Genomic DNA, 27912 nt, shown 5'->3' on the forward strand with positions numbered 1-27912 from the left:
ATTGCACTAGCCATATTTCAAATAACTCAGTATCATGTGGCTAGTAGCTACCATACTGGATAGTGCAGTTCTAACCATAGCATCGATTTTTTTTGCACAACAGTTAAAATAAGTGATCTACATATGTATAAAATTAAATGTGGCAATTATTTCAACTTCATAGTGTAAATAAAAATTCTGTAGGAATGGTTTGAGGTTTTGTTTTGACCAATTTAAAATATTCAGAATATACAGGGAATAATGTAACATCCATGCAACTACTACTCAAATGTAGCAAATATTAACATATTTTAACAGTACTTTCAGGGCTTTCTCTTCAATCCTGGGTTTATTTTTTAGAATATTTGCTTTTTCAAATACCATACAGACTGAGTATCCCCTTGGTTAGTTTGTCATAGATATAAAGGAAAAGAGTACCTAAGAGAGTTACTGTTCCTTGAATTGTTATTGCTATAGAACTTTAATCTTTTAACATTTAATTCATTGTAAAAGTTTTTAGGAATTGGATGTCTACAGAAAATTACTTAATTTAGATTTTTAGGAATATACCACCTATATTAACAAGAATTGAATTGTCATTAACAAGAGGCTGTTTTCCTTAGATTTCCCTACTATATAGTATCAGTTCTCAGAATTTGTCTATTTAGTGGAACTCATCTGAGAAGAGAAGAATGTTTAAAGTCTAGTATATGAAAACAAAATGCTAACTTAAATGTGACTGAGTTATCAGGCATACCTCTTAGTATATTTTTAAAACATCCAGTATTTTATCTGAAATGGATAGGGTTTTAAATTGGGAGATGGGACATAGATGATGTCACTTGGCAGTTAAATTAATAAGTAAATAAGCCAAGTTCTTTGAGCATTGAAGATGTTACTTAAATGTACATTGAGTGGGTTTGCTTGTTCTTTACTATGAATTTCAGCATATCCCTTGATCTTTTAAATGTAGTTACTGATTAAAGTGCTCAAGGTAAATAAGTACTATAATCTGTTTTAATAACTAGTGCTGTGGCCTAATGAAAGGACTGAGATGGATTAAAACTACCCTTAAAGTGAGAGGGCTCCTAGATAAGGAATATAAACAGTGTTGTTACTGTTTAAGCATAGTTTTATAATTCAATAATCTTGTTTATTTGATTGTTTTCTTTAGATATGCCAATTAAGTCAAATACTTGACATCATGAAAGTGTTTCTGTTGCTAAATTGTGATGCAAACAGTGATTATCTAAAAATAATCTTTAATTTGCATGTGCAATTAACCAATTAAAAGACCAAGGAATTTAAATCATACAATTAAAAAAAAAATCCTTCCAGAAAAGATGTTTTGTAGTTGTTGGTATCACATTTTAAGTCTCTATACCCTTTATGGCAGTGTCACTTCACAATTTTGTGTTTGCTATATAGTAACTTGGAAGTCATAAAACTTTATGCCTGCTATGTTTTGGGTTCATCACTAGATGGAGTTCTTGCAGTACAGCTGCATGGTGCGTAGCCATTAGTAGAATAATCTTTGTTTTCTTCAAAGTAAGCATGTGTTTTTAAAAGAACAATCTAAATGTTTAAGCAATCAGCTATTTAACATATAACGTGGTACTAGGAACACATAGCTGATAATATGTAGTCATAATCTTCACACACAGCATCAAAAGCTATTTTAGTGAGTAAGATTTTCTTACATGTGGTGGCACGCGGTCGAGTGTGGCAGAGAAGGAGACTTCTCTGATAATTCGGTGGAATTTCAATTTATATTATTAATCTATACAAGACAGTTCTTTTGAGGAAATTCCAGTGCTTGAGTGCCAGCTCCTCTGGACATGATGTGCCACCTCACAATGGCACTGGAACTAAATTCTTAAGGCAATAATTTGAAGCTAAATTGTCATTAGTGTCTGTCCACTCCTTGTCTTATCTCTGCTCATGTCCTTTTGGCCTTACCTAGTATTGTCCAGCTTCTCTTGCCACTTCAAACTCCATATCCCAAGATGAAGGAAGAATGTTTTTTGTCTTATTTGCTGTGTATTTACTTCTCTTGAAGTAGGGTATTTTTGTGAGGACGTAGGCACCTTTAGCACTTCCTGTCCTGTAATTAGGCATGTTTGGATTCCTCCTCTCTCCCTTTCCCTTCATTCCTCTTTATGAATAATAGGAACACTTTAATACCAGGTACTGTTAAGTCAGTTAAGTTCCAAGCTATTAAAAATTGTCACTTATTCTGTGGTTCTTTGCCTGTCTTCAGAAGTGGCCCCTACAACATTCTTCAGTGTTAATTGTGATGTAAGTGTAGTTTCCTCCATAATGCCATTTTTAGGAAATCTTTTAGTACCTGATCAAGGTCAGAAAATCAAATGGCACATAAAAGGTTTATAAAAACAAGTACCAGTTCCCTATCTCATCTCTCCTTTTATCTAACTCTATCCCTAGAGGTGATTTTCAAAATTCCAATTTTTATTTCTCCTAGTGGTTGCTTCCATATCTCTAATATGCTTTTAAATTATGCCTTGAAAAAGCTGTGGATATTAAGTCCTCAGAGCAAAAAATCAATTGGTAGTGAACTCTGGCCATTACCACATTTCTTCTTCCCACCTGTCTCAATATAGTTAGTGTTATCAGTTTTTCTGTTGATTACCTCTATAATTTTAAATGGGACCCCACAAATCAAATTGTGTATACTGTGGGGTTCTGTTATGACAGTAATGAAGAATGTGTCTCTAGCCCTCCAAGGCATTCTGGAAGACTACCAATCACATTTTATTGGGGGGTAAGATATTGCAGAGTTTATTATGTGTAAAACTCTTTCTTCAATTATCATTTATGTAATTTTTAAAGTGACACCTGCCTGGAACAATTAAGGAACTTGTTTTATCACTTAAGCTGCAGGCTGAGTCATTGATTCAATGACATAATCAAGGAATCAGATTCATTGTTTTTCCATCTGCTATTTTTAGTAAACAGTGTTGGCTTTGTTCTCAGGTTAGCTGCCCTCATAGTGTTAAGATGACTTCAGGTCTGGGTGTCCCTGCATATACATTATCTAAGAGAACATCTCTTCTCATGTGTGAATCTCCTTGCGAGTGTACTGAGAAGTTTCCAGCAAACTTTCCCTGGTTATCTCATTAAACAGAATTGCTTCATGGGCCCATTCCTAAACCAACTTCTGGCAAGGGAATGGGATTGCCGTGATAATTTTAGTGAAGCTCACAGTGGTGTGGAGGACGTAGAGCACTACAGAATCTGAGGTGTGTTAGGAAGGAGTGAGGAGGAGTAATAGTTGGTGCATAGTCAGCCAACATTGTCAAACTCTCAGTGGAAAGTATTATCCATCATGTGTTTTAGACTTCTGCCAGGCTTCTACTTTCTTTTGAAAAATTAGGTAGAAAGGAAATTATTTGAAACCAAAACTTTTATATCCCTTCTGCTACAATATCTAATTTTACTTACATATTTGAAAAGGATATTTATAAGCTAGGGATTTAAAGAAGAGTAGAAAATGGATAATTCTCTTTCTTCCATTGAACTTGGTTGTATTTATTGGACCCACAGCTTTGCAACTTCTTTGGAACAAAAGTTAATTGAATATAATGTTTGCAAAAATATAGACTTCAATAATGATTTTAAAAGCATTGTCATTGATTTTTTAAAAATCATATCTATCCAAGTGACAAATGTTAGCCTTTACCTTTTTTTGTATATCTAAAACTTATATCTTTTGGCAAATAGTCTTTTTGTTTTGCTTCAGTTTTTCATGGTCCTTGTTTCTTATTACACAGATCCTTAGAATTAAATACAGTAATTCTTTATGTCAAGCAACCCTTATTTTTAATCAAAATTCTGTTTTTACAGTATTTTTCTCAGTGTCATCTTACACGTTGTCCAGTTTTCCACATCTGTATTAAGTTTAGAGTCCATCACTTGAGACAGTATTTTTACAGAATTTTAGCAGAAGGTGAAGAACTTCAAAATTGTTCTTCCACAAGCTTCCTAGAATTATTTTATAAACCAACTGGAAAATACTCAGTAAGCTTTTCTTAAAACAATAAAGTTTTTTAAACTACTCATTGTCCTGATTATTGATGTAAGAAATTACAAAGTAGATGATTCTCTAGGATTAAAGTGTTTGTGTGTATGTGTCTGTTTTGTGTTGTTTCTCTAAGTTAAAGTATTTCATGCCAAAATCGATTTGCTTTTAAAATTATTTTTTAGACTGTTTAACTTCTTAGAAGAATTACTTAGAGTGTTGTAAACAAGTATCTATTTGAGTTATACTACTGTAGTCATTACTAAATAAGACCTCAATTTTGTGTTGTCTTTTATATATATATTTTAGTGACAATTAGTAATGTTAGTAAAGATGGTAGAATATCCAGACCAACTTTCAGTGAGATATATTTACCTCAAAATTTATCTTCTGATTTTTATATTGTGGCTATAAATATATGCCCTATGAGATGTTAGTAAGTTACATGAAAAAGCATCTTGGGGTCAAATAATTTTGCCACATGTGGGTTAGTCAGGGTTAAATGGGTTTCTTTATTGCAGGACTTCTCAGAACCTTTAATGTCCTAATTGCATTGTAAGTAATTCAGAATGGGATATAGCACAGTGTTTGTAGAGCTTATTTAAATGTGGAACACTAATTTCTAGGACAGGGCGGAGCCAAGATGGCAGCGTGAGTAGAGCAGCGGAAATCTCCTCCTAAATCCACATATACTTTTGAAAATACTACAAAGACAACTCTTCCTAATTTCTAGGACTGTTGTTCAATACAATATACTTGAGGGAAATGCAGATATTTGATGCAGTCAGTGTTTGTATGAATAGCTATAAAGGAAGTAGTATGTGTAACTTTTAGTTATGAACTCCAGCTTATTTGAAAAAGATCATCTTAAGAAATAAGAGCTTTGAGATTTCAGGTAGCTTCTCTACTGCTTTTTCTACAGCTTTTCTCTAAAACAAAGTTTATCCGCATGCTTAGTGTTAAAATATACCTTAAACATCCTGGCTAGTGGCACTATTTGACATTTTGGGCTGGATAATTCTTGGTTGTGGGGGGCTGTCCTGTGCATTAAAGATGTTTAGCAACATCACTGGCTTCTATCCGTTAGATGCCAATAACAATCTCCCTCAGTTGTAAGAACCAAAAATGCTTCCAAACATTGTGAAATGTCTCCTTGGGGACAAATTAGCCCAGTGTGAGAACGACTGCCCTACAGCCAATCTGTTACTTAATCTGATTTTGTTTTCTAAATTTACCTCTAATCCCTCCTTACATCTTCATCCCATTCACTAACCTCCTGTCCTCTTTTTTTTTAATACATGAGATTCTCTTGTAAGGGTCTGACTAACCTCTTTGTGTCCAGTGTTGTTTCCTCCTATCCATTGCCTTTAGTACTGCCAAATGCAAAGCCATTCACTATTTACAATCTCTCAGTAGTTTCAGAGGGGACCCTCGTGAATTGGCTTCTCTTTGTCTCTCCTTCTTCTAAGGTCATACTCAGTGAGCTTTCTGCCGCACATCCCAGAGTACTGTGCCTTCTTCCCACCGTGCTATTCTTTATTTCTAACTCCACTTAGGCTTCAGTTTTTCAATGTTAGTGCCAAGTCACTTACTTTCAGAGTATCTGTGCTGGTGAGGTACGTTTTATTTTTTTAACATACCTGTATTCCCTTGCCAAATTGAACTTCTCAAGGGCAGGGACTAGCTCTCTGTTTTTGGCATGTAATAGGTATTTAATAAAAGCTTGATTCCTTTGTTACTGCACTCTGATAGATGTAGTAACATCCTCATTACTTCTAGGAATTCTGTTCCCTGTGTCAGTAGTGAAACTATTTTCCTAATCTTTATCATCTAGACTTTGATAACCTTTCTTTTCTCACCACAGAAATCTAGAACTATAAGAAATCATCTATTTGGAAAAGAATTAAAAGCAGCATACTTAGTTGATCCTCAAATGTCATTCTGTTGTAAAACAGCTAGTTTACTTTAAAGGTTTTTATTCAGAAGGGAATTAAATTTTGTGGATTAATTGTGTAGCCTAATTAAATTTTGTGAATTAATAGGATATGGAAAGTATTTTACTAGACTCAAAATGTTGCATTTCCGTTGAATAAGGATTTGTTGATTGGTCGTATAAGGCTTGTAAAAGCAGTATATTATTTTTTTAACAGCCATTTTACTTTTTTTGGAAAACTTTTTGGAACACATTCCTATAATTACCAGCCTGAACTTTTTAGAAATTTACCTCCTGTCAAATGAAAAAAATAATTATATAGTCAGTGAAGATAAAGAGTGTCCCATTTCCTTTCCTTACATGCCTTAATAGTTTTGTGTGATTGTATTTCTCTGTGAATTGCAACTAGTTACAGTCTGACCAACTGCTCTTGCACCTTGAACTTTAATTAAAAGGTGAAAAAGGAAAACTATAGGTTGCAGGGCTTTGCGGGAGATAATCCAAGTATAGCACCAGCCTCGCTGAAAAAAAGTCAAGGATTGAGAATGGGGGAAGAGGGAATGAATAACACTTATTCGTAATTCAGATGAATTCTTCATCCCGGCACAATGCCTTGCCCAGTTGTTAATAATTTGTTGAATGAACCCATATATAATGTCAGTTAAGCCAGAAATGATAACTTTTTCATTTTTTAGGGAGTGGCATGAAAACTATCACTTCCTTTCAAGAGAAATTAATCAGAGAAGTTGTTATGGAGGTTTCCAGAAATAAAACTGGGGAGACCCAGGTTACCTACAGGGAAAGTACCTCCCTTTCACCACAGCTCTCCAAAGGCAGAGGTTTATCATAGAAGATTATATAATATACATCCCATTATTATTAACCTGAAAAGCCATTTTGCCAAGGACCCAGATTTGCCTTGCCTGTTCTTTAGTGTCTCTCTTTTCCATACTCTGCTTTCCTTTCTTTAAACAAAAAAAAATTAAGTTTATTTAGTTTTAAACATTAAATAATACCTTAAATTTCACTTGAGGATCTTAAGCAGTTTTAGGAAAGAAAGGTGTTATGTAAATGAAAAAGATAAGCTTTATCTGGGCTCAGAAACCCCCCCACAAAACCTGATAAATGCTGCTTCCCAAGGAATTTTTACTCAGAACTTGGAAAGTTTTGTATTATAATGCTCCTATTATATATAGATTATCACATGCTGATTTTTCAGACTGTAAAATAATCTATAATGATCTTATTTTGAATATATATATTTGCATAGTTTTGGTTCTTGAAATTATAATTTAAGAACTTTTTTTGTATATCTTTAAAGCCCTACTTAATCCATGCAAAAGATACTGTGGTGGTAAACTACTTGGTTTTCCATAGACTTTTCAGTTAGTAGAGATTATATTGAACGTAAACTTTCTCAGTTAGGTAATTACCAGAATAATGTAGTTTTAAATGGGTAAAAACTTTTAACATAGTGAGGGTCAAATATAAGATACTTTTAATGGTATACTCCATTCTCATTATTTGTAGTAGTCATATTCAATAAAGGTGCCATGAACACTGAATTAGAGAATGCCGAATTATTATTGCTCCTAAGGAAAATATAGGGTTAAATTCCTGTGAGCCTCTGGTCACATTTCATCAGCAAATCAATACATGACCTTTTATGTGCCTTTGTGTTTAAAGACACCTTATTTTATATATTTTACTGATTCATTACTCTTGAACTCAGCACTATATATATTGAACAGCACTATAACTCATGCCTAAACAAAGCTTACATATAACATTTATTTTCTCCGTAAGGCACCTCACAGCCTTCTTGCAACAAGGAATCGCACTTCAGCAATGCTTGGGGTCCCTTTTCAAGAGCAAAAGCACCAACAAAAAGCACAAAAAAATGTGAAATACATGGCATTAAAAAGATTTCAAAAATGCTACTTATAGGATGAGAAATGAATTTAAAAAAGCAGGCAGAGTATTGCCTTGATGAACTCTGATGGAAACATGCATGTCAGGTGACTCACATTTTTCCACTGCCAAGGACTAAGAGAGTAACCTCCAGTATTGATTTTGGGGTTGCAAATAAACTTCAGTGAGGGATCTTCAAATGGTGAGGATTGAGTATCATTGTTTTAAAGAAGCTTACAATTGAATATTTAGAATATTCAGTTTAAAAGAAGTTTTCTCTTATTTTCAGGGATGTGAGAGTTTTTGGTTAAGTGAAGTCATCTTCAGAGTCTTCTTGTTTTACTGTCCAGTAGAATAGAATTGGCCGCTTTCAGTCTGTCATTTTATTTTCTGCCTTACAGGGAACAACCCATCTTTAGCACTCGAGCTCATGTCTTCCAGATTGACCCAAACACAAAGAAGAACTGGGTACCCACCAGCAAGCATGCAGTTACTGTGTCTTATTTCTATGACAGCACAAGAAATGTGTATAGGATAATCAGTTTGGATGGCTCAAAGGTAAGTTACTGTTACTTTAAATAATCTTGCTGTTTCGCTTTATGCAGGATAGCATTTCAGTTTTATTTAGGGAATCTTTATCTTCATTAAAATACTGCCTTTTGATTTTTTAAAACTTAACTCTTAAAAAACAAATTATTTGTCCACTAAACTACTTGGATGAACCACTTTAATAATATTGAGTTATATGCCAGAATATTCTACAAATTTGAGGTCAGTTTGGTAAATATTTATTGCCTATCTGTTATGTCAGGCCCTTGCTAGGTGTAAGAAATAAAATGATAAGCAAAATGGACACAGTTTCTGTTCTTTTAGAGCATACAGTGTACTGAGGAACTAAAATTCTGTTCGGATATACTTCCATAGGCCAGTAGGCAGTTCAAAATCCCTAAATCATATGAAGTCTGTCACTGTCAGTGTTAAAGCTTTTTTCTGAAGAGAAACATATGGACAATACCTAAGTTTAAATTTTAGGAGAAGCAGACAGTATAACGTTGAGGAGCATGGAGTGCCTGGGTTCACATCTCAGCTCTACTAATACTAAGTTTCTTTGGGCAAATTACTTTACTTCCCTGAATCTCTTTGTTCTCACCTCAGCAGTGGTAGATGTAAGGATTAAATGAGTTAATATCTGAAGAGCACAGGGTCAGTGCCTGATGTATGGTGTATCCTTCAAAAGGAGGAAAAATTCCATTTTTTCATCAATAAATTTTGACTAACACATGGAGATAAAGAAATACTAAACATAAGATAAGATTCTGGATATGAAGTGAATAGAAAGATGAGGGCTCCAGTCTTCTCCTTCAAGTTTTCTTGAAGCCATGGGGCCTTTCCACTCCCAGAAATTTTAGCAGTTCAGTGTAGAGATTAAAAGCACAGACCCTAGAGCTGGACTCTCTGGTTTGAATTTTTGCTGTATTGATTACTAACCATGTGACATAGAACAAGATATTTAATGTCTTCATGCCACAGTTTTCTCATCTGTAAAGTGGACATAAAAATATTTACATTATTATGCCATGGGATTGTTGTGAACATTAAATAAATTCTTTTAGGCAAAAGCCCTTAATTAAAGGGTGTATAGTAATCACTCTACAAACAAGTGCTGTTATTGTTAGTTTATTAATATTTTTAGGCTGTCAATTATGTATTGCTTAGTGTTTTGGGAAACTAAAAGATAATTTAAGGCTCAGCTTTGTTTTTTTTTCCCCCAGTGTGCTCATTCCTTATCCTCTTAACTAGACTATAGGACCCCATAGGGGCTATTTGTACTTTTACCTTGTACATAAGTGACTAACATGTACTTATTTGAATAATGGATCCTCTTTTCATTTTCATGTGTAGGCTTTAAGGGACTTGTGAAATAGTAAGTTAATTTCTTTGAAGCTATTTTAATGAAGAATAATTTTGTCATACTTTGGAACTGTTTAGTGAAATTAACATATTAATTATTATAATCTCAGATTCTTGAGTGTTAATTTATTATTGTTAATTCCTTTCCCTGACTTGAACCTTTAGTTCTCTATAAGCTTTCTCTTTTGGTTCAAACCACAGATAAGATGTAGTTTTATCAGACAGGAGACTTAAATGGTATATAAAAGTAAAGTTCACCTGGACGAGGCTCATGTCCATGTCTTTAAATGATCCTCATGTGTTCTTCCTTCTGAAGCAGGATAAACTATTGCTTCTGGCATTTCCATTTCTGAATATACTTTGCAGCTTGTAATTATTAGGCTCTTAAATAACTCTTATGAAAAAATTCTTGTTTCTTTTAACAAAACATACCCTCTATAGCAGTTACATTTTCTACTTTCAAGTTATTTTTCTAAACTGATGCTGTTAACTACTGCAGTTCCCTGCAGGAGGCGTTCTTATTGGTAAGCCGTGTGTTTGATTTGATGCTGCTAAATGAATGTCTTTGTCCTCCCCAGCCTCACTTCTGTTCCTGCACTGCATGATAAGCTGGAAAGCCCTTAGTGCCCCTGACTAGAAAATGTTCATTGCTCTCACTTAGTGCCTTTACTGTGCATGTAAACTGGGCTTGAAGGTTTTCTAATCGTGCTGCAGAGACATCAGCATGGCCAAGGGCCAGGATCAGGGCACTACATGATCTATAATGACACAGCATTTCTACCTCTTCCTTGAAAGGACAAAAATTCTGGGATTTGGAGACATACTTATTTTAAAGAACTAAAATTTTTCTTTTACATGGATTCACAGTAGCATTTTTTTCAAAGAATTCATGTGTGTGTGTGTGTGTGTGTGTATGCATATATATATATTTTTTAAGTGTGGGATCATCTATCATTTTAAAGTTTTTCTTCAGTGATTAATTTTCCCCAAACAAGTAATATGGAAGCAAAGAAAGGTTCAGAATGGGGATTAAAATGGAACTCTTAAACTTAAAAGCAGAAAGAAGTTGATTTGAAATAGCTAAAACTGAAGGTCAATGACCAACTGCAAATGGGTCAGGTTTCCTAGATGCCTGTAAGACATACTGCGCCTCACTTTTTGAGAGTTATCACGATGACATGTAAAAGGCCCTTCTTTGCAAATACTCAGATCCCAGCTCAAATGCACACTCCCAGGGAATACTGAAGGACCACCAAATTTAAAGTAGTACCTGCCAGTTTTTGCCTTTTAGCCTTCAGCCTCTGTCACATCCTGGTCTTAATGGTCTCCATAACAGTACCACTTTCTGAAATTACCTTGGTCATCTATTTATTTATTTGTTCACTAACTGACTCTTCTTGCTCTAAAATGTACTCCATATTTACTTCGCCTCTCATTGTTGTATCTCAACTTTGTAGAATTGTCTGGCATTTAATAGTTTATTAATTCAGTAAAGAAAGTTGAATAACCAAATGATTCCTTACCACTTGTTAGTATATTCTTCTCCATTCAGTCTTTCATTTGATGACAACCCCACAAATTAGGCACATTTTACACGATCTAAAATGACATGCTAGAAAAAAGCAGCTTTTGAACAGAAGAGTAAGGAGATATGTAAATATGAACATGTAATTTTTGTCAGAGGTACAAATAGTTAATCAAGATAAGGGCTCTTATATGACAATAGATAACATGTCTACTGTCTGAGAGAAAGCAAAGGACCACTCTCTCTTTAACTGTTCTCTTTAGTAGGGCAAGTGTCATTCATTCATTATTAGAAGTTCATCAGTACTGGCTTAGGTTATAAATATTTGCATTTATACTGTTCACAGAGTATGTAGATTTAGCTCTGTTCTTGATTTTCATTCCACATTTTCACCAAATATCTGCTTATGGGTTTACAACACGTTTATTTTTATTATTATTGGAATCACTTTGTAATCTCAGAATTTTGGTGGGCATTAGACTACTTAACTAAAACTGATTCTACACCTTCATAGTACTGTCAGAGAGAATGAACTTAGGTTAATATGTTATAGTCATAGTTGAGGTTTATTATAGTGATCACCAAAGTTAACATTTAATAACATACTAAAATACAAGTTTTCTAAGAAATTACATGTTAAACAAAAATGATAGTGATTCTCAATATCATGAATTTATACCACTTTGTGAGAAAATAGGTATATATTAGTGGTTTGTTTTCCCCTTGAGTAATGGAAACGGTACTAAATGATTAAGTCTTTTTTGTATCATAATGTATTTCAGGTAAGTCAGCTTTAAGAAAATTCGTGATTATGAATTTTAGAAAATGTATAAATGAAAAATTTGTTCTTTTCACATAGTCATTTTGAAATATTTTTGGAGGGTGAGACTGTACTTTTAATAAAGTATTACTATCTACTTGCTTCCAGTGAATGTTATCCAAAATAGGTATTGATCCTAAAGGTTCAAAGGGAAGAAACAGATAACACTAAAAGCTTTTAAATTTTTTTATATCATAGGAAACTTATTTTGATTGTAAAGTGTTGAAATTTGATAGAGTGCCATTTGTTTATATTTATATTAATTACTGTATTTCTGTGCTATCATTTATAATGTTAAAAACTATTTCTATAACTATATATTTAATACTGTGACTCATTAGGAATCCCAAGTTTTTATGTACCTAAATAGTCCTGTGTTTAAATGCCTGTTTGCTCATTTTTGGCTTGTTACTCATAGCTGTTTTATTTTTCAGGCAATAATTAATAGCACCATCACCCCAAACATGACATTTACTAAAACATCTCAGAAGTTTGGCCAGTGGGCTGATAGTCGGGCAAACACTGTTTATGGACTGGGATTCTCCTCTGAACATCATCTTTCTAAAGTAAGTTAAATCATAAGATCTAAGTGGATGTTTTCATATCCAAGTTAGAAGTCTTAAATATATAATTGCAAATGGAGAGTATAAAATAAAGGAGAAATTTAATATTCTCAAAATTGTTGTGACTTCAGAGCAGGAAGTGAGAGATCATTGGATTCCACTGTCAATTGGAAAATATACTGTACACACTAAAAACAGTTATCATTGATTGAAAAGGATTTGTGTGGCTGTCTAGATGACAGGAAATAAAAAGTGGGGACTCTGACTTCAGAATGGACTTTATTCAAGGATTACCACCCTTAGAGGTAGTCTGCAAGATAAGGAGACACCAAGCTCTTGTGAATTGTGAAAACTCAAGCTGATAGTGATAGAGCTTTCAGCTGTTTGATGTGATAGGCACATAAAAATTACTGTGTTTAGGGAGAATGGTGCTTTATCTGGGTGGGAATTACTCTGCGCTTTCTGAGGCAATACAGAGTGAAATCTAATAGACACCATGAGGAGTTCTTGGAAGATACAGACAAAGTGACTTGCTGTGGGCAGAAAGACCAATAAAATGCAGACCATCACCACTCTAAATATTGTAAATAAGCCAGTTGTCCTCCCTGTAAGCAAAAGCCACGCTGTGTTCATACTAGCAGCACCTCGTGGATGTCACACAGTAAGGTTATGTAAGGAAAAGGAAAAAATCTTAGGGTAATCAAGGAGATGAGGATTTACTCACTTCTGCTCTCAAATTTTATGTTCACTGGGTCCAAAGATTTATACTTTAGACTTCTCTGTTTGAAGCATTCAGTTAAAAGGAAAACCCTACCTTTGAAACACTTTACATATGATTTGGCATATATAAGGTCTGATGGCTTGAGAGCTGAATTGTTCAGGTAATCAGGCTCTTGCAGATACATACTGTTCATATTTACATTAGACCTTAAGGTATTTATTGTAGAAATCATTCAGATTCTTAAAGATGAGTTCTTTTAAAAAAATCTTACACTTTTGTAAACATTTATTGACTTGAGGTTGTAATTCGATAGTCAAGTAGTTGAAGTAATCTTTGTTTCCATTTTGTTCTAGTTATAAGTATTCTTTAACACTGTTGTTTCAAGTTTTTTTAATCTTCTTTGATATAGATTTTAAGACTACTCTAACTTTTGCCTTGGTGATTTTAAGTCATTCTCTGTAGGATGATTAAAACAGTGTTATCTGGTTTGGTTTTCCTTACACACATCCTATTCTCTAAATACATTTCTTAGGAAATTACAGAGTTATTCTAATACTTTTGCCATTACTCAGAACCTTTTCGGAACTTTAATCTTGGAATTGTCTGTTAAAGCCTATAGCAAAAAAAATTAAAACTGATTATATTACACTTAAATTTCTTGACATCACAGAAACTACATGTGGATTAATTTTTCAACTAGTGTGAAATGATTTTTGAGCCTAAGTAATTTTGACAATAAGTTTTTCATTATGTCTTTCAGTTATGGGACAGCTAGCTAATGTGGTGAAAGAATAGTTTATTGAATTCTATCAATCATACAGTCTCCTCTCGTTTAATCTTTTTTCCGAGACTCACTTTCATATTTCAAGAATTAAATTTTTCATCTTTAAAGGTAGTATATGCTTTTGACCAACCTTACTGGTAGTAAATACTAGTATTTTGAGGGTAGATTGAAACAACCTAATAGCTTTTAGAGCCTAGTCTGGTCTATTTAGTCACTAGACTTGGCTCCAGGAGCTAGGATCAGTCTCTTCCAAATGTTTTGTTCCAAAGATAGTAGAATCATAATTTATTTTCTAAGCTACCTTGAAGCCTAATGTTGGTGTCTTGCGAACTCAAAGGGGACCCAAAGAAGTTTATAATCTTTTACATAAGTGCAGCAATCATATAAATATTCTGGCTTGTTTTACTAAAAACCGTAAGTGAATTAAAGCATTATTAGGCTTTGGAAAAGGCTCTGAAGGCAGTTCTAGACAAGGGGACTCTCAAAACAAGGGAGAGTAGCAGCATTGGGAGAAATGTGTGGTCTTCTAAGGCAGAGATCTGAGGAAAATTCCATCTTTGCTTGGATTGTTACAATGTTTATTACTAAGTGGTATCTTGTTATCATGGAAACCTAAGCCTATAAAAATTAGCAATAGCATAGGTCTTTATGAAGTTGAGAAGGGTTTTAACCTTAACTACTTTGGAGTGCTAAATTGGTATAAGAAAAACTTAGTGTACTACTTCAAATTACATAGAGAAGAATTATGGTATTTTATTTCACTTCCATCAATGTGGAATAGAACCTTTATAGCTATGTATTCAGATAATTTGAACAGAATATCTCCTTACTGTAAAAAAAAGAGAAGTATAGTAGTGAAGATTCAATTCTGTGATCTGTACATTACAGGTGGGGGTGACAAGTTTTAGGTTAGAAGGAAAGTTTGTAATAATGACAACTTTAATTTTGATCCTGCTCCATCTCCCCAAAACAGGTTCATGTGTCTTTCCTTCCAAAGACTGCCTTTCCAAGATGGAAATGAAATGAGGGTTGGCTTATGAGATTTGAGGAGGAAACTATATTGTGTATTTCTATTGCTAACTCTAACAGGAGTTTTAAGCTGCATAGAGATTTTAGGTTTTTAATTTAGTTATTTTGTAGTCCTGACTTACTCTCTTGAAGGATAGTGGTTGTTATTCCCACTCATCTGGCACCAAATGCAATGGTGTCACCTCTTCTTCCTACATGTGCGTATTAGCAATAACAATACTATACACAGTAGTAATAGTAGTATAACTCCATTTAGGTTCCCTGTCCTGAGTCCAGTGTGTGTTGCTATGTGGGAGGGGGTCTTTCCACACATACAAACACCAAGCAGTTCTCAAACATTAGCAGAGTGTCCCAGAACTCAACTCAATTCTGATGCTATCTGCCCAGAGACAGCATCAGATTCCCCAGGTTAAGGGCTCCATCCTATAAGACTGCCCTCCACCCCCTACTCCAGATGCTGGTAACAGGTCCCAAGCAGTTCCCTGTGCTTCTGACCTACTGGCTACAGATTGGACATTCCCACGACTTCCCCCTTAGGTTCAATTAATTTGCTAGAGCAGGTCACAGAATTCAGGAAAACACTTAGGTTTACCAGTTTAATAAAGGACACTGTAGAGGATACAAGTTAAGAGCCAGATGAAGAGACATCAGGCAGGGTCCCAAATAAAAGAGCTTCTATCCTCGTGGGGCCTGGCTTCGCGGCACATGGAGGCATCTGGTTCCCCAAGAATAGAAGTTCTCCCCAACTGAGAAGCAGGATCCAACTGAGCAGAGCAGAGATAAGCTCTTCTCACGGATTTCTGTGAGGGCTTCATTGCATAGTCACAATTGACTAAATTATTGGCCGTTGGCTGATTCAGCATCCAGCTTCTGCCCTTGGGTGGGGGTCCAAAAGTCTCTCATTAACATGACAAAACACCTGTTTCACCTGTAAGACTGCAGTGTTTTCAGGAACTGTGGATGAAGACCAAATATACCTGGGAAATACATATTTGGCCACCTGAATGATCAAATATGTATTTCTTATGACTCATTATATCACAGTGGTAGACTAGCTTCCACTTCTGAAATAAAAGTAGATACTGTTTGTGACCATGACTTTTCAGGATTACTATGGGTTCCTGAGAATTAACATTTCATGTACAGTGATTTTTTTTTTTGTTACCCATTTGAAGACCTTTATGTAGTCAGGTTATTCCCTTCTGCTGCTGTATATCAGCTGTTTAAGAATCTTTGGAAATGAAGTTTTAGTAATGTCAGTTAGTGATAATAGTAACTGTTGCTATTTGTATTGTTGACAGTAAAAGCCTTGTATGATACAAGAGTTTATATTCTAGTAAAAGTTAGAAGCATGTTCCCAATGCTATAATATTTCAGAGTGGATATTTATGAGATTCAATTTTCTTCAAAATAAACAAACAGTATGCCCATCTTTACTGTTCCACTCCCAACCTGTACACTGTCTCCCACCTTGGTCTTAGTAAAGTGTATCTGAACAACCAAGAAGGTAAGCTAGCTAATAACCAAGTTCTGACTTAGTTATATCATGATGTTTTTGAATGAGATTTGTCAGAATACTGTATGGTGTACAAACAAGAGTTAGGTTTCTATTCCTGTCATTTTCATATTATACCTGTAATTGATTTGAGGGATAGGTTGCTTGTGTAAGAGTCAGTTATTCAGAGAATGAAACAACTCTAACATGAAAGTGGGCATTGAGACCTACTTTTATTTGGTTAACGTATGTAGTCTTTATGTATTCAGTTTGCAGAAAAGTTTCAGGAATTTAAAGAAGCTGCTCGACTAGCAAAGGAGAAATCACAAGAAAAGATGGAACTTACCAGTACACCTTCACAGGTGGGTATTTAACTTCCATTCTTGTTTTGAGCTTTGTTCATTTCAGATGGTATCCTTTGTACCGGAGTTAAATCTGAGAAAATAATGGCAACATTAAGGTGATTTCCAAAGTGGATATAGCAATGTACCATTCAATTGATCTGTACTAGTGGAGAAAGTTTTTTTTTTCCTATATGCCAATGTCTACAAGAATCTGGGGTGGGGAGAGGGGGGTCAGTTTATTAAATAAAACTCAGATTCATTAATGTGTATCCAACTTAAAAACGATTGAACAGAGAGTATAGATTGGCTTGCTGTTTGTGTTCTCTGTTTTATGATGGTCACTCAGGTGTAGCCATAAGAGGAGAGACAGGGCAGTCTCAGGAAAACAAAAGTTTATTATTTTCACAGGTCAGAAGTTCACAGGTCAGTATTTCGGGTGCACACACGGAAGCCTCAGGTGGTCAGGATCAAAAAACAGGAGCATGGTGAAGATGAGCCTAGAGCCTGGGTTGAGGTTTCTGCAGGAATGGAAATGTAGGGCACAGTCAATGGTTTAGGGTTGGCCAGTTTGAATAATTTCCATGGGCTATTAACCACTGGGGTAGTCCCTGGTTGCCTGGTGCCTGGTCTTGGGATAATCAAGGCAGAGGAATATTGCCTCCTGGGGTCCTGGGTCAGAGTGAGGAGGTAAAGCTCTGGATGAGTTATTAGTTTGCATATCAAAGGCATGCCCCCATTAGCCCCTTGCTACCTCTAAGAATCTCTATGAACCAGAAAGGTTTTTTAAGGTATCATAATATACAGACATTAAAAAATGTGACAATACAGTTTGCTTTACTTGATTTAAGACTGACAGTTGGGTCATCTTACTTTTATGCTCATCATAAGACCCTAAGATTATAGGCTTTATATATGTATCCTTTCCTTTAACAAATGAGTTAATACCTGTTACTTGTCCATCATTATCTTTTTTCAGTTGGAAATTAATTGTATTTCCAAATAAAGTTCATTAAGTTATATTTCAGTGCTTTTACAAAGGTGTTCATGTATGTAGTGTGATTCATATAGAATACCAATTATTTTCATCTTTTTAATAACAGGTTTTTCTAAAATTAATTTTTATTCTAACTGTGTTAAGAGTAGAGTTTAGATATATGCTGGGATCTTTTTTATAGTAATTGTTTTTGAAGTGTACTTAGGAACTTTTTATGAAAAGGAAGGATCAGATTTTGTAAATGTTTCTCTGGAATAATGACAGTAATAGCAGATTTACATAAAACTTTCTTGAAGTTAATAGGAATTACCTTGGAATGTAGTGACTAGCCAAATGATTGGAACATTTTAGAAAGTTTGCTTTTCACCTTCCTCCCCACCCCTGGTACCCAATTCTTTTGGGGTACTTACACCTACTGGTATAAGAAGTTTTATTTTTTTTACAGGATAGTAGAGCTCTGTTAAGTATGTTTAAGTACATATTTCCTCATAGACTAAAGGTGTATTTTGGGTTGAACCCAAAGCTTCTTTATGCCTCTCCTGCACTTGCAGTAACCTGGAATGACGTGAATGATCATTTTGAAATTTCCCTTAAATCTCTCTCCCCCCAAGTGCTGTGATAGTATAGCAAGTGATACTTTTAAGCCTAAGCCTATTTAACATTCAGTACCAATACATGTTAGGAACTCTAGTTCCTCAGGTGAATAATACTAGTGTTACAAGAGGATGCTGCAGTACATTCAGTAAGAGAATATTCAAAGTTCTCCAATGAAATTGTAATGGATTGCACTTTACCATTATACTTAGTTCCTGTTTCTCTAATCATAACTTGATTTTAATTGGCCAAGAACAAGTTGCTGCTAAGATACCTGCTCCTCTTTGGTGGAAGGAATGTCTCAGCATTTACTTTCTTCAAAGGAATATTTCTAAGATATTTTTGTTTGGAAATGTTGTAAAATACAAGGAATAAAGAAGTATCCTAAGTTCATCAGTATTTGAAAGCCAAAATATACCGAACTTAATTAATCTTCTCAAAACATTGATGTCTGGTTGTTAATTTAATGTACAGAAGCCAGAGAAACACTAAAATATATATATATATGTGTGTGTGTATACATATATATCCATATATATCATTCCTCTTCCCTCCCCTTCCCCTTTTTATGACAGTCCCTTACAAGTGTCATTAATGTTTCTGTTCTGGTTTGAATCCTACCCAGCTAGAGAGCAGAGCTTGTTTCTCACTGGTTTAACGCAATCTGATAAATTCACACTCTGCTAAAGAATAGAATATTACTCAGGAATTCATCAAAGGGGGTCAGGAGGCCAAATGGAATAATCAATAATAGTAGACACTCAGCTGGTCATAACTTTTGTTTTTATTTGAGGAGGGATAACAGATTGGTTGTTAAGAGTATGGGTTTTTAAGTCAGACAAACTTAGACATAAATCCTTTTTTCTGCCACTGTGTGATCTTGGGAAAGTTGCTTAACCCAAGTTTGTTAATACATTTGTTAACACGAATATTATATTACTTTCCTGATAGGATTGTTGGGAGTAATATGTATGATGATGGCAGTGACATTATGGCAATGTCATATGAAAGTGGCAATAATATAGGATCTAGAGCCTGGCTTTAAATCTGGACTCTAACTCTTACTAGTTTTCTTAGCAAGTTACTTTATTTTTTTTTTAAGCTATAATATGGGAATAAGAACAATATTCCCTTATAGAATTATTGTGAGATTTAAATGAGGATTACAAAGTACTTAGCATATAGTAAATGCTTAATAAATGTCAGCAACTGTTGTTGGTGATGTGGTTGTAATGGTGAAGATGATGCTGAAAAACCTTAACATAGCATCTGGCACATAGCAGTTGTTTAGGAAAATACAGATGTCTTAGTTGAATAAAGCCTGCATCAGAATCCCCTGGAAAACTTGTTAAAACACAAATTGGTGAGTCCCATTGCTAGCATTTCTAATTTAGTAGGTCTGGATAGGGCCCAGGAATTTGCCTCTCTAACAAGTTTCTAGGAAATGCTGATGCAGTTGATCTGGAGACCACATTTTAAGAAGCAGTGCTGCAGACAAACCATTCCACCTCTCTGAAGGCTTTTGATGAAAGAGGTCACATTTAGAACAAAGTTAGCCACTTCTCCCATTTTTAGACTGATCTAAGGTTGTAGACTTGATATAAATGTGTGATATAAATGTGTGGTCAGATCTTGATGTGTGATATAAATGTATGGTCCTGATCAAGGTAACCTCTTTAGGAATAAATTGAATCCCATATTAGTTGTTAGTTTCTTTCATGTCCTTCTTAAATAGACATTAATTTAGAACTATATCTCTATTGGAAATCTTATATTCTTATGTTTCCATGGGAATCTCTTAAATGGTCAGTCTGAGATAAAATCGAGAGGGATGATTAGCTTTAATTCTTAAATTGCTTATACAGCTCACAATTCAATTAATTTGTTAGGCACTTTCCTCAAAATATGCCTTGAAGTAGAATATATACATGTGTAAGTGTGATAACCTCAGGAGAATGTAGAGCCGTGAAGGAAAAGGGGCTATATAATCAAATAATATAATAACATAATACATTTTTCTTCATTGAAACATAGAAAAATAACTTTTTAGCCATCAGTTGACTAAGACTCTAAATTGAGTAAAGTATTTACTCCATCAGTTATTTGTAGCCAAACAAAAATTGTGGCCTTTTTTTTCATGTAAATTGTCAGGTTGTATAGCATTGATTATACTGTAGTAGCTCTCTTGATTTATATTTAAATATGTCTAACTTTTTCTTTGAGATTTTTTAGAACTCACTTTATAGAAAATGTGGAATATATACATGTGTAAGTGTGTAGGCAAAGAAGGAACAGTTTTCCTTAATTTTGTTATAAATGCCATAATTTTTTAAATGTTCATTTTAATCACAAGTTTTATTTACCTAAATGAAGCATAAGTTTATTGTAACTGATTATTAGGACCTCTATGACTAGCTATTTGATCCTATGAAAGTCAGTTGACCTGCCTAGGTAGTAGTCTTGAATCCAAAAGGTCAGAGGTTTGAACTATATGACCTTTTAGGACATTTCAAGTGCAATAAATATCAAATGTTTAGATTTTCTTTAACAACAAGGGTGTCACTTCTATAAATGGATTTTTTTGAACACTGAAATAGGTAAGTGTTACTACCCTAAACTATATTATTTATGTATCTAGCCCATAAATATACCATTAGAATTAGTGAATGCCTATAAATTTAATGATACTTTTACTATCATAACAAATATGGCTTTACTGGACCAGATACCACAAAACAACTTTTACAACCTCAGGAAATGTTCAGTAGAATTCTCTGGATATAATTTTCTTATCCAAAGCAAGGATAGTGAATTTAAGTATCTCTAATCTTGTTACTTGTTTCAATGGAGTATTTATCCATTTCTCTATTAAGTTTATCTACTAGAGGTTGGCAGTGAGAGCAGAGAGGAGGACGTAGACATAATGGTGAAATTTACTGAACTTGAAGGAACTGAAGGAATGGGAGGGAGAGGTAGATGTTTTTTGAAACTTATGTTCTTGGTTTGTAGCATGAACTTATGAAGAGGATTTTCACTTCAGATATTGAATTTTATCCTAATGGGATATCCAGGTGGATTTGTCCTGTGGATAGTTAGAAATTTTGAATTGGAGCTAAGTCTCAAGAATCAGGAACAAATGAGTAGCAATTAAAGCAGTAGGTAAGAAAGATATCATCCCTAAAGAAATAGAATGGAAGAAGAGGAGAGATAAGGGTCAAAATTGTCACTTAAAGAATGTCAGTTAAGGAACTTGAGGGAGATATAGAGAAAGGCACTGTGGAGAGACAGGAAATGAACGACAGAATCTTAGCACAGAAGTTAAGAGAAGAGCATTTTAAATTGGAGGCAAAGATTTGGCAGGGTCAGAGCCAGAGTTGAATAGGATGGTACTTAAGAGGGCTTTCAACTAACAAATTAAAAGTTCACTGGACTGTTGGTGAAGGAAGATGTGTTCCACACCAACTCCTTTCGGGTTCCCAGACCTGATTCCGTTGTGTTTGTGTGTGCGAGAAGGGGGAGGTCTCACACATAACACCAAGCAATTCTTGAACAACAGCGTGGTGTCCAAGAACTCAATTCTGATGCTATCTGCCTGGAGACAGCACCAGATTCCCCAGAATAAGGGCTTCATCCTACAAGACTGCCCTCTACCACTCCCCAGCACGCACACTGCAGATGTCTTGTCCCAAACCCCAGGCTGTTGCCCATACTTCTGACCAACTGGCTACAGATAGGAGGTTGCAACAGCCTCCCTCTTAGATTTGATTTTCAGGAGCAGCTCACAGAACTAAGGTAAACACTTACGTTTAATAAAGGAAACTGTTAACAGCCAGATGAAGAGAGAGATAGGGCAGGGTCCCAAATAAAGGAGCTTCTGTCTTTGTGGAACTTGAGGCCTGACTGTGGCACATAGAAGCGTTCTGATTCTCCAAGCATGGAAGCTCTGTCCAACAGAGAAGCAGGATGCAAATGGGAAATAATGCTCTTCTCAGAGGTTTTTGGGAGGGCTTCATTTCATAGTCATGTTTGACTAAATCATTGGCCATTGGCTGATTCAGCCTCCAGCTCCGGCCCTTCGGTGGGGTTCACAAGTCTCTGTTAACATGATAAGACACCAGTTTCACCTTTAAGACTCTGAAGTGTTTTCAGGAACTGTGGATGAATACTAAATATACCTGAAAAATGTATATGTGGTCATCTGAATGACCAAATATGTACTTCTTTTAACTCATTATATCACAGAAAGACAATGTGAAATAGTTTCTAGAATGAAAGAAGGTAGAATTTAGTGACTTTGGGCTATTCCTGAGACCAAAATGTTTGGTAGTGAGAATAAGGTAACAAATGTTTGTTTTCCTACATGAGGAAAATAAGAGTTAGTATTGATAACCTCAGGAGAATGTACAGCCAAGAATATTTTTTTCTAAAATGTATGTGTGGGAGTGTCGTGAATGTTTTTAAATATACAGAAGGAGTCGGTGAAGGAGTAAGAAAAGAGAAGGAAGGGATTATAGATGGAGCATAGGGCCCAAAAAGATAATGTTGTGACTGGGAGGATGGAAACAAATTAGCTACTTCTTCATCTAAGACAGGAGGGAGGGGTAAAAATGAATTGCAGCACAGAAGACTGAGGAAGTCTATGCCATTTTATTTCAGTTTTTTTCTGTGAAGGAGCAGTTAGATGTCCCTCACTGAAGAGAGAGGGCTTGAGCAGAGGTCTGGAACATCTGTTAGGTAAAGTAGGAAAGGAGAGCTAAGTGGGGGCGAGTAAAATTAAAGATTACTTGGGACTTGAACATAATTGAAGTCAGAACTCAAAATTATCTGCATGACACTAGTCAGCATATTTAATGTTATTTTCTCAATGGTACTTGGTAGCTTGGGCATGTAAAAACAAGGAATGATGGTTCAGTTGGTATGAAATTGGAAATTGCAAGATAGGATATGTGGAAGATAAAGGAAGCTTGAAAATTGGAATGATGCTAGTGAGAATATAATTAAGGTGATTGACTTTCTGGTATAGACTGAATGTGGAGAGAATTGAACGCAGGTTGGATCTGACAAAGTGGTATAATAGAGGACCAAGAGATTGTAAATCTGGATGAGGTTGAAGGGCAGGTTGGGAGTATAGGAGATGGTACAGCATAAGCCCTCTTACCTGGTGGAATCAAAACCAGGAGTTGAGCAAATCAAAAAAGTCAGTTAATGGTTCTTTTAAATTTATAAATTGAAATTTAATAATACTGTGCTTTATTTATTCACCAATATTTTTATTTAAAGCTGAAGCCTTTTCTTTGAATATGTATCTATTGATTAGAATTCCATGTTTTCTTTCTTACACAAATCATACTGATGATTATCTGAAATTTCCTGTTTTTTTTTTCCTTTACACAGAGCTAAATAACCCTTGACCTTGCAAAGAAATCAGTGTGTGATTTTTATGTCACTTTATGGTAGCATATTATATATGTTATTAGGATACCCTATTCAGCTGTAGATTTTTTTTAGCCATTTACCTTTTTGTTGTTTCAGAGCATTTAGTTTGGTTTTAATTAAAATAACCAAACTAGTTCTACATTCAAATTTCATTAGTTTATATAATATTTAAAACAGCAATAATTATATAAATGTATTTGGCATAACATGTTTGTGACAAATACACTTGATTTCTTGGCAAGCATTTAATGCAGCTGGTAGGTACAAAAAATATGAAGAAATAAATTAACCCACTAACCCTGAGCCATGTGATATACAGTATACATTACATAGGGAAGGAAGAGCATGAGTTAATCCAGAGTTGTATTACAAAGAACTAATGTGGCTGTCAGAAAAACGAGATTTCAGAGATGGTGGCTTTGGGTGGTGACTGGGCATGGAGAATGATGTATGACAGTAGACATTTGGTCTCAACCTCGTCTTCCATTATGTGTCCTTTGCACTTCCTCCATAACTCTTTCCTAGCATTTTTTCCCCATTTCTGTAGCCAGGGGAACTCAGCATCATTAGGTCCTTCCCCAGGGTTTCCTGTGAGAGCCTCTGCTCAGAAAAGAGTGGTGGTGTCTTCATTTAACTATAAATGACTGAACTAGAATGAGTCTTCCTTGAGTATTTACTAAATGATAAAGAAATGGACCCTGTTTCACTTAAGCCAAAAAGGGTAAAGCCAGAAAATTTTAACTCTAGGCTTTACTAGAATTAAATGGAAGATGTTGGTATTTGTTCTAGTGGGGAAGGACAGTGCTGACACATCCCTCCCACCTGACCCTCCCCTCGGGATGAGTCGGATGCTACCACCCTGAAGGCCTGGAGTCAGGGCCAAAGTGCCTTTCTTTTTCATACTGCTGCCAGGCATCCCCATCTGGGGACATCTCTCCCTAAGCACTAGGTGAAACCTCAACCCAGACAGGGAAGGGAGGCTCTTGTCCTGGATCAGGAAAGGACTCCTGAATAGATCGAATGAGTGCAGGTAAGAAAGGAATCCATTAAAGCAAAAGTAGTAGAGAGTGCCAGCATTGTCTAGTGCCAGGAAAAGTGGCTTTTTTATTTGTGCAGCCATACATTCAGCAGAAAGCAAGGAAGAACAAGGAAAAATTGAAAGAGAAAAGGAAAGCTCATTAAACTCCTGTTTGGTGTAGGATAAATCCCGTGCCAACTCCTAAATCTGGGGTCACCTGGCATCCAGTGTCCACTTGATCTGCATTGTGTGGTGTTGCTCTGGGAGGAGGGGATTCCCTACTCCAGGCAAGTTCACTATGAATTTGGTAAGACCAAATGTCAAGACAACAGGAAGTTGGGGGTTACAAGGGGCTCATACCAAGTTTATTCTCAAGGCGGTCACCCACATATGTACAAGAGGCAAATATAGTTTCTGTCTCAGTCTCTTCGGGCTCCAGCACTGTTCTCTCCTACTCCCCAGCACAAGGCTCTCTTCTCCCTTCCTAGCAATGGGGCTGGGCAGCTTCTCCCTCCTGCTTCCTCTCTCCAGTCACTTCTCCACTCTTGGCACCAGGAGGAACTCTGTGGTTGGATCTCTGTAGTGACTGGAGGACTCCTGACCAATTATGTGCAGGTGCTTGTGTGTTTCCTCTCTACCCCTTCCCTGGGCTGGTACTTCCATGACTGACAGTTTGCTTCAGGTGGCTCCATCAGCCAGTAAACATTCTGCTGCCCATCCATAGGTATGCAAGCAGGTGTATACAGTGGGCAATATTAAATCCAGGTGAGAATCCTGATCATAAAATTTCCATTTTCTCTACACGTGGGAACTACATCCTTACCACCCCAGAACTGGGAGAGCCTCAAGAGCACTGGATGGAGTGAATTTATGTTCTTAGAAATTCCCAAAGCCAAAGAAAGGAAACTTTTGGGCAGACTACTAAAGAAAGTGATCAAAAGGCTGTAGTTCTGCCTTGGTCACCCAGGCATTGGGAATGTGCAAGCCCCTCCCTACTCAGAGGTTCCTGTAGCCACTTCCTACTTGTCAGAAATAAAATGAGAGAGAAAAGACTTAAGCTAAAGGCTAGAAGGTTGGATGAAATAGCAAAGTGACAAAGACACTTACCACTGGTGGTGGATGTCAGCTAGTTCTTGTCTTTGTCGGGAAAAAGCATTCAGAGACAAAGCACAATAGACTTAAGCAGCAAGAAAATTTGATTTAAAGCAAAGTATGCTCTTGAAGTGGAGTTGTGGAGTGTTGTGGACAACCTCATAGAGGAGACATCAAGCTTGTTTTATTTAGACATTACACACTTAGGAGTGTTGACAACCTGAGAGAGGAGGTGTACTTAAGGGTTTAGGGTTTGGGGTGTTGTAGGGCCTTTTGGCTAGAGACTGCTGTAAGACATGATGTATACAGGTGGAAATTTTGTCTTAAGAATAGGCTTATTTAGGGGACTGTTGATCTGGATCTTGGGTGAGTTCATTTATACCCTGGAGGTCTGTCTTGCATCCTGGTGACTGGAGAAAGGGGGAGAACAGCAGTAAAGGTTAAGTTAAGAATAAGCTGGGCCTTTTTTAAAGGCTAAGTAGATTTTACAGTGGCATGACCCTAGTCCCATTTCCCTTCTCTATCTTAGTGGGATTCAGAATATTTTGAATTTTTTTTTCTTTCCACTTCATAAATGAGTGGGGCGAGAGAATTCTTGGGTACTTCCTGAATCTTATATCTGTACTTAGGCTCCTTTTATATAATGTGGTCGTATCTCTTAGTTTTGGCTTCATTGGACCACTCTCAGATTTTAATATACACAAGTTTTTTTCCTTCAATTTGATTGTCAGTTTTCTTTTTTAGATTGTTTTGGTGTAGGTGGTTTCCCAGAAACAAAGTGAGATGTTAGTGGTTTTATTTTCTCAAAATAAGGATATAAAGGTGATAGACGTTCATTAAATCTTAGTTTTCATTTATATTTTAACAGTTTTTACTTGTCAACTTTGGTATACATACATACATATACATGAAGATATTATTGGAAAATTTTTTCCCTTAAACATTTACTATAGAAATGGCTAGCCATATTAGCTTAGGAATCTCTGTCTAGAGAGAAATATTCCTCCTTTTTCAAAAACTTATAATCTAATAAATATGCTCCAAGTTTATTATTTTGAAGTTTGACTTAAAGATATAAAATGTTTATTTAATATAAGGGAGGTTTTTAAATTTTTTTAGTTTTATTTATCTTTTTAAGGAATGACTAAAGTTGAATGTTTAGGAAATTACATAAAATTTATATTAAAAAAGAACTCCATATGTGGAGTATGTTAAATAAACAAGTTTCACAATGCTATTTTTAGCATATATGAAATTTCTTGAAGATTTCACAGAATACCTTTGGCTACTTGTGGTGTAGTTGAAGAGCAAAGGAGTTTCATTTTCTTTTTATGTCCTTACATGCTGTTGGGACTCTTTCTTATTCTCATGAGCAATTACTAATGCTATTTTTCTTAAAACCTACTTTTAAAAAATCACGCTCTAGGCTTTTTGTTTTCATTTTAGATATAATGTCTAGGGTAACCAAATTTAATATGCCTTTGTTAAATATACCTAATACTCAAGTTTTCTGAAAAAAAGTTTGCTGTGTTGAGATGGAATTGTTGCGACCTTTATCCCTTTCTTCCTCTCCTTCCTTCTCTCCTTTGCTTGCTTCTGAGAACAGTCTTTCTACTTCTGTAGCATCAACATTCCTAGCCTTCTCAAGCCCCATGCCTCAAAAGTCTCCTAATTTTTCTCAGAATGTGGTAAGAACCAGAAATCAACTACTGCTCTTCCTCTCT

At 35.5% G+C, this 27912-nt stretch overlaps 1 protein-coding gene across 1 annotated transcript in view; it reads left to right on the top strand.

Annotated features, from left to right (window-relative positions):
• HOMER1 (homer scaffold protein 1) overlaps positions 1-27912 on the top strand; it is a 127843-nt gene that overhangs the window by 33066 nt on the left and 66865 nt on the right. Inside the window, exons 2-4 of the mRNA XM_036914150.2 lie at positions 8264-8420; positions 12553-12684; positions 16980-17072. Of these exons, the coding sequence (XP_036770045.1) occupies positions 8264-8420; positions 12553-12684; positions 16980-17072 (382 nt within the window). The remainder of the gene's footprint in view (positions 1-8263; positions 8421-12552; positions 12685-16979; positions 17073-27912) is intronic.

The sequence above is a fragment of the Manis pentadactyla genome, chromosome 2, assembly GCF_030020395.1.
Source record: "Manis pentadactyla isolate mManPen7 chromosome 2, mManPen7.hap1, whole genome shotgun sequence".
Classification (NCBI taxonomy): domain Eukaryota; kingdom Metazoa; phylum Chordata; class Mammalia; order Pholidota; family Manidae; genus Manis; species Manis pentadactyla.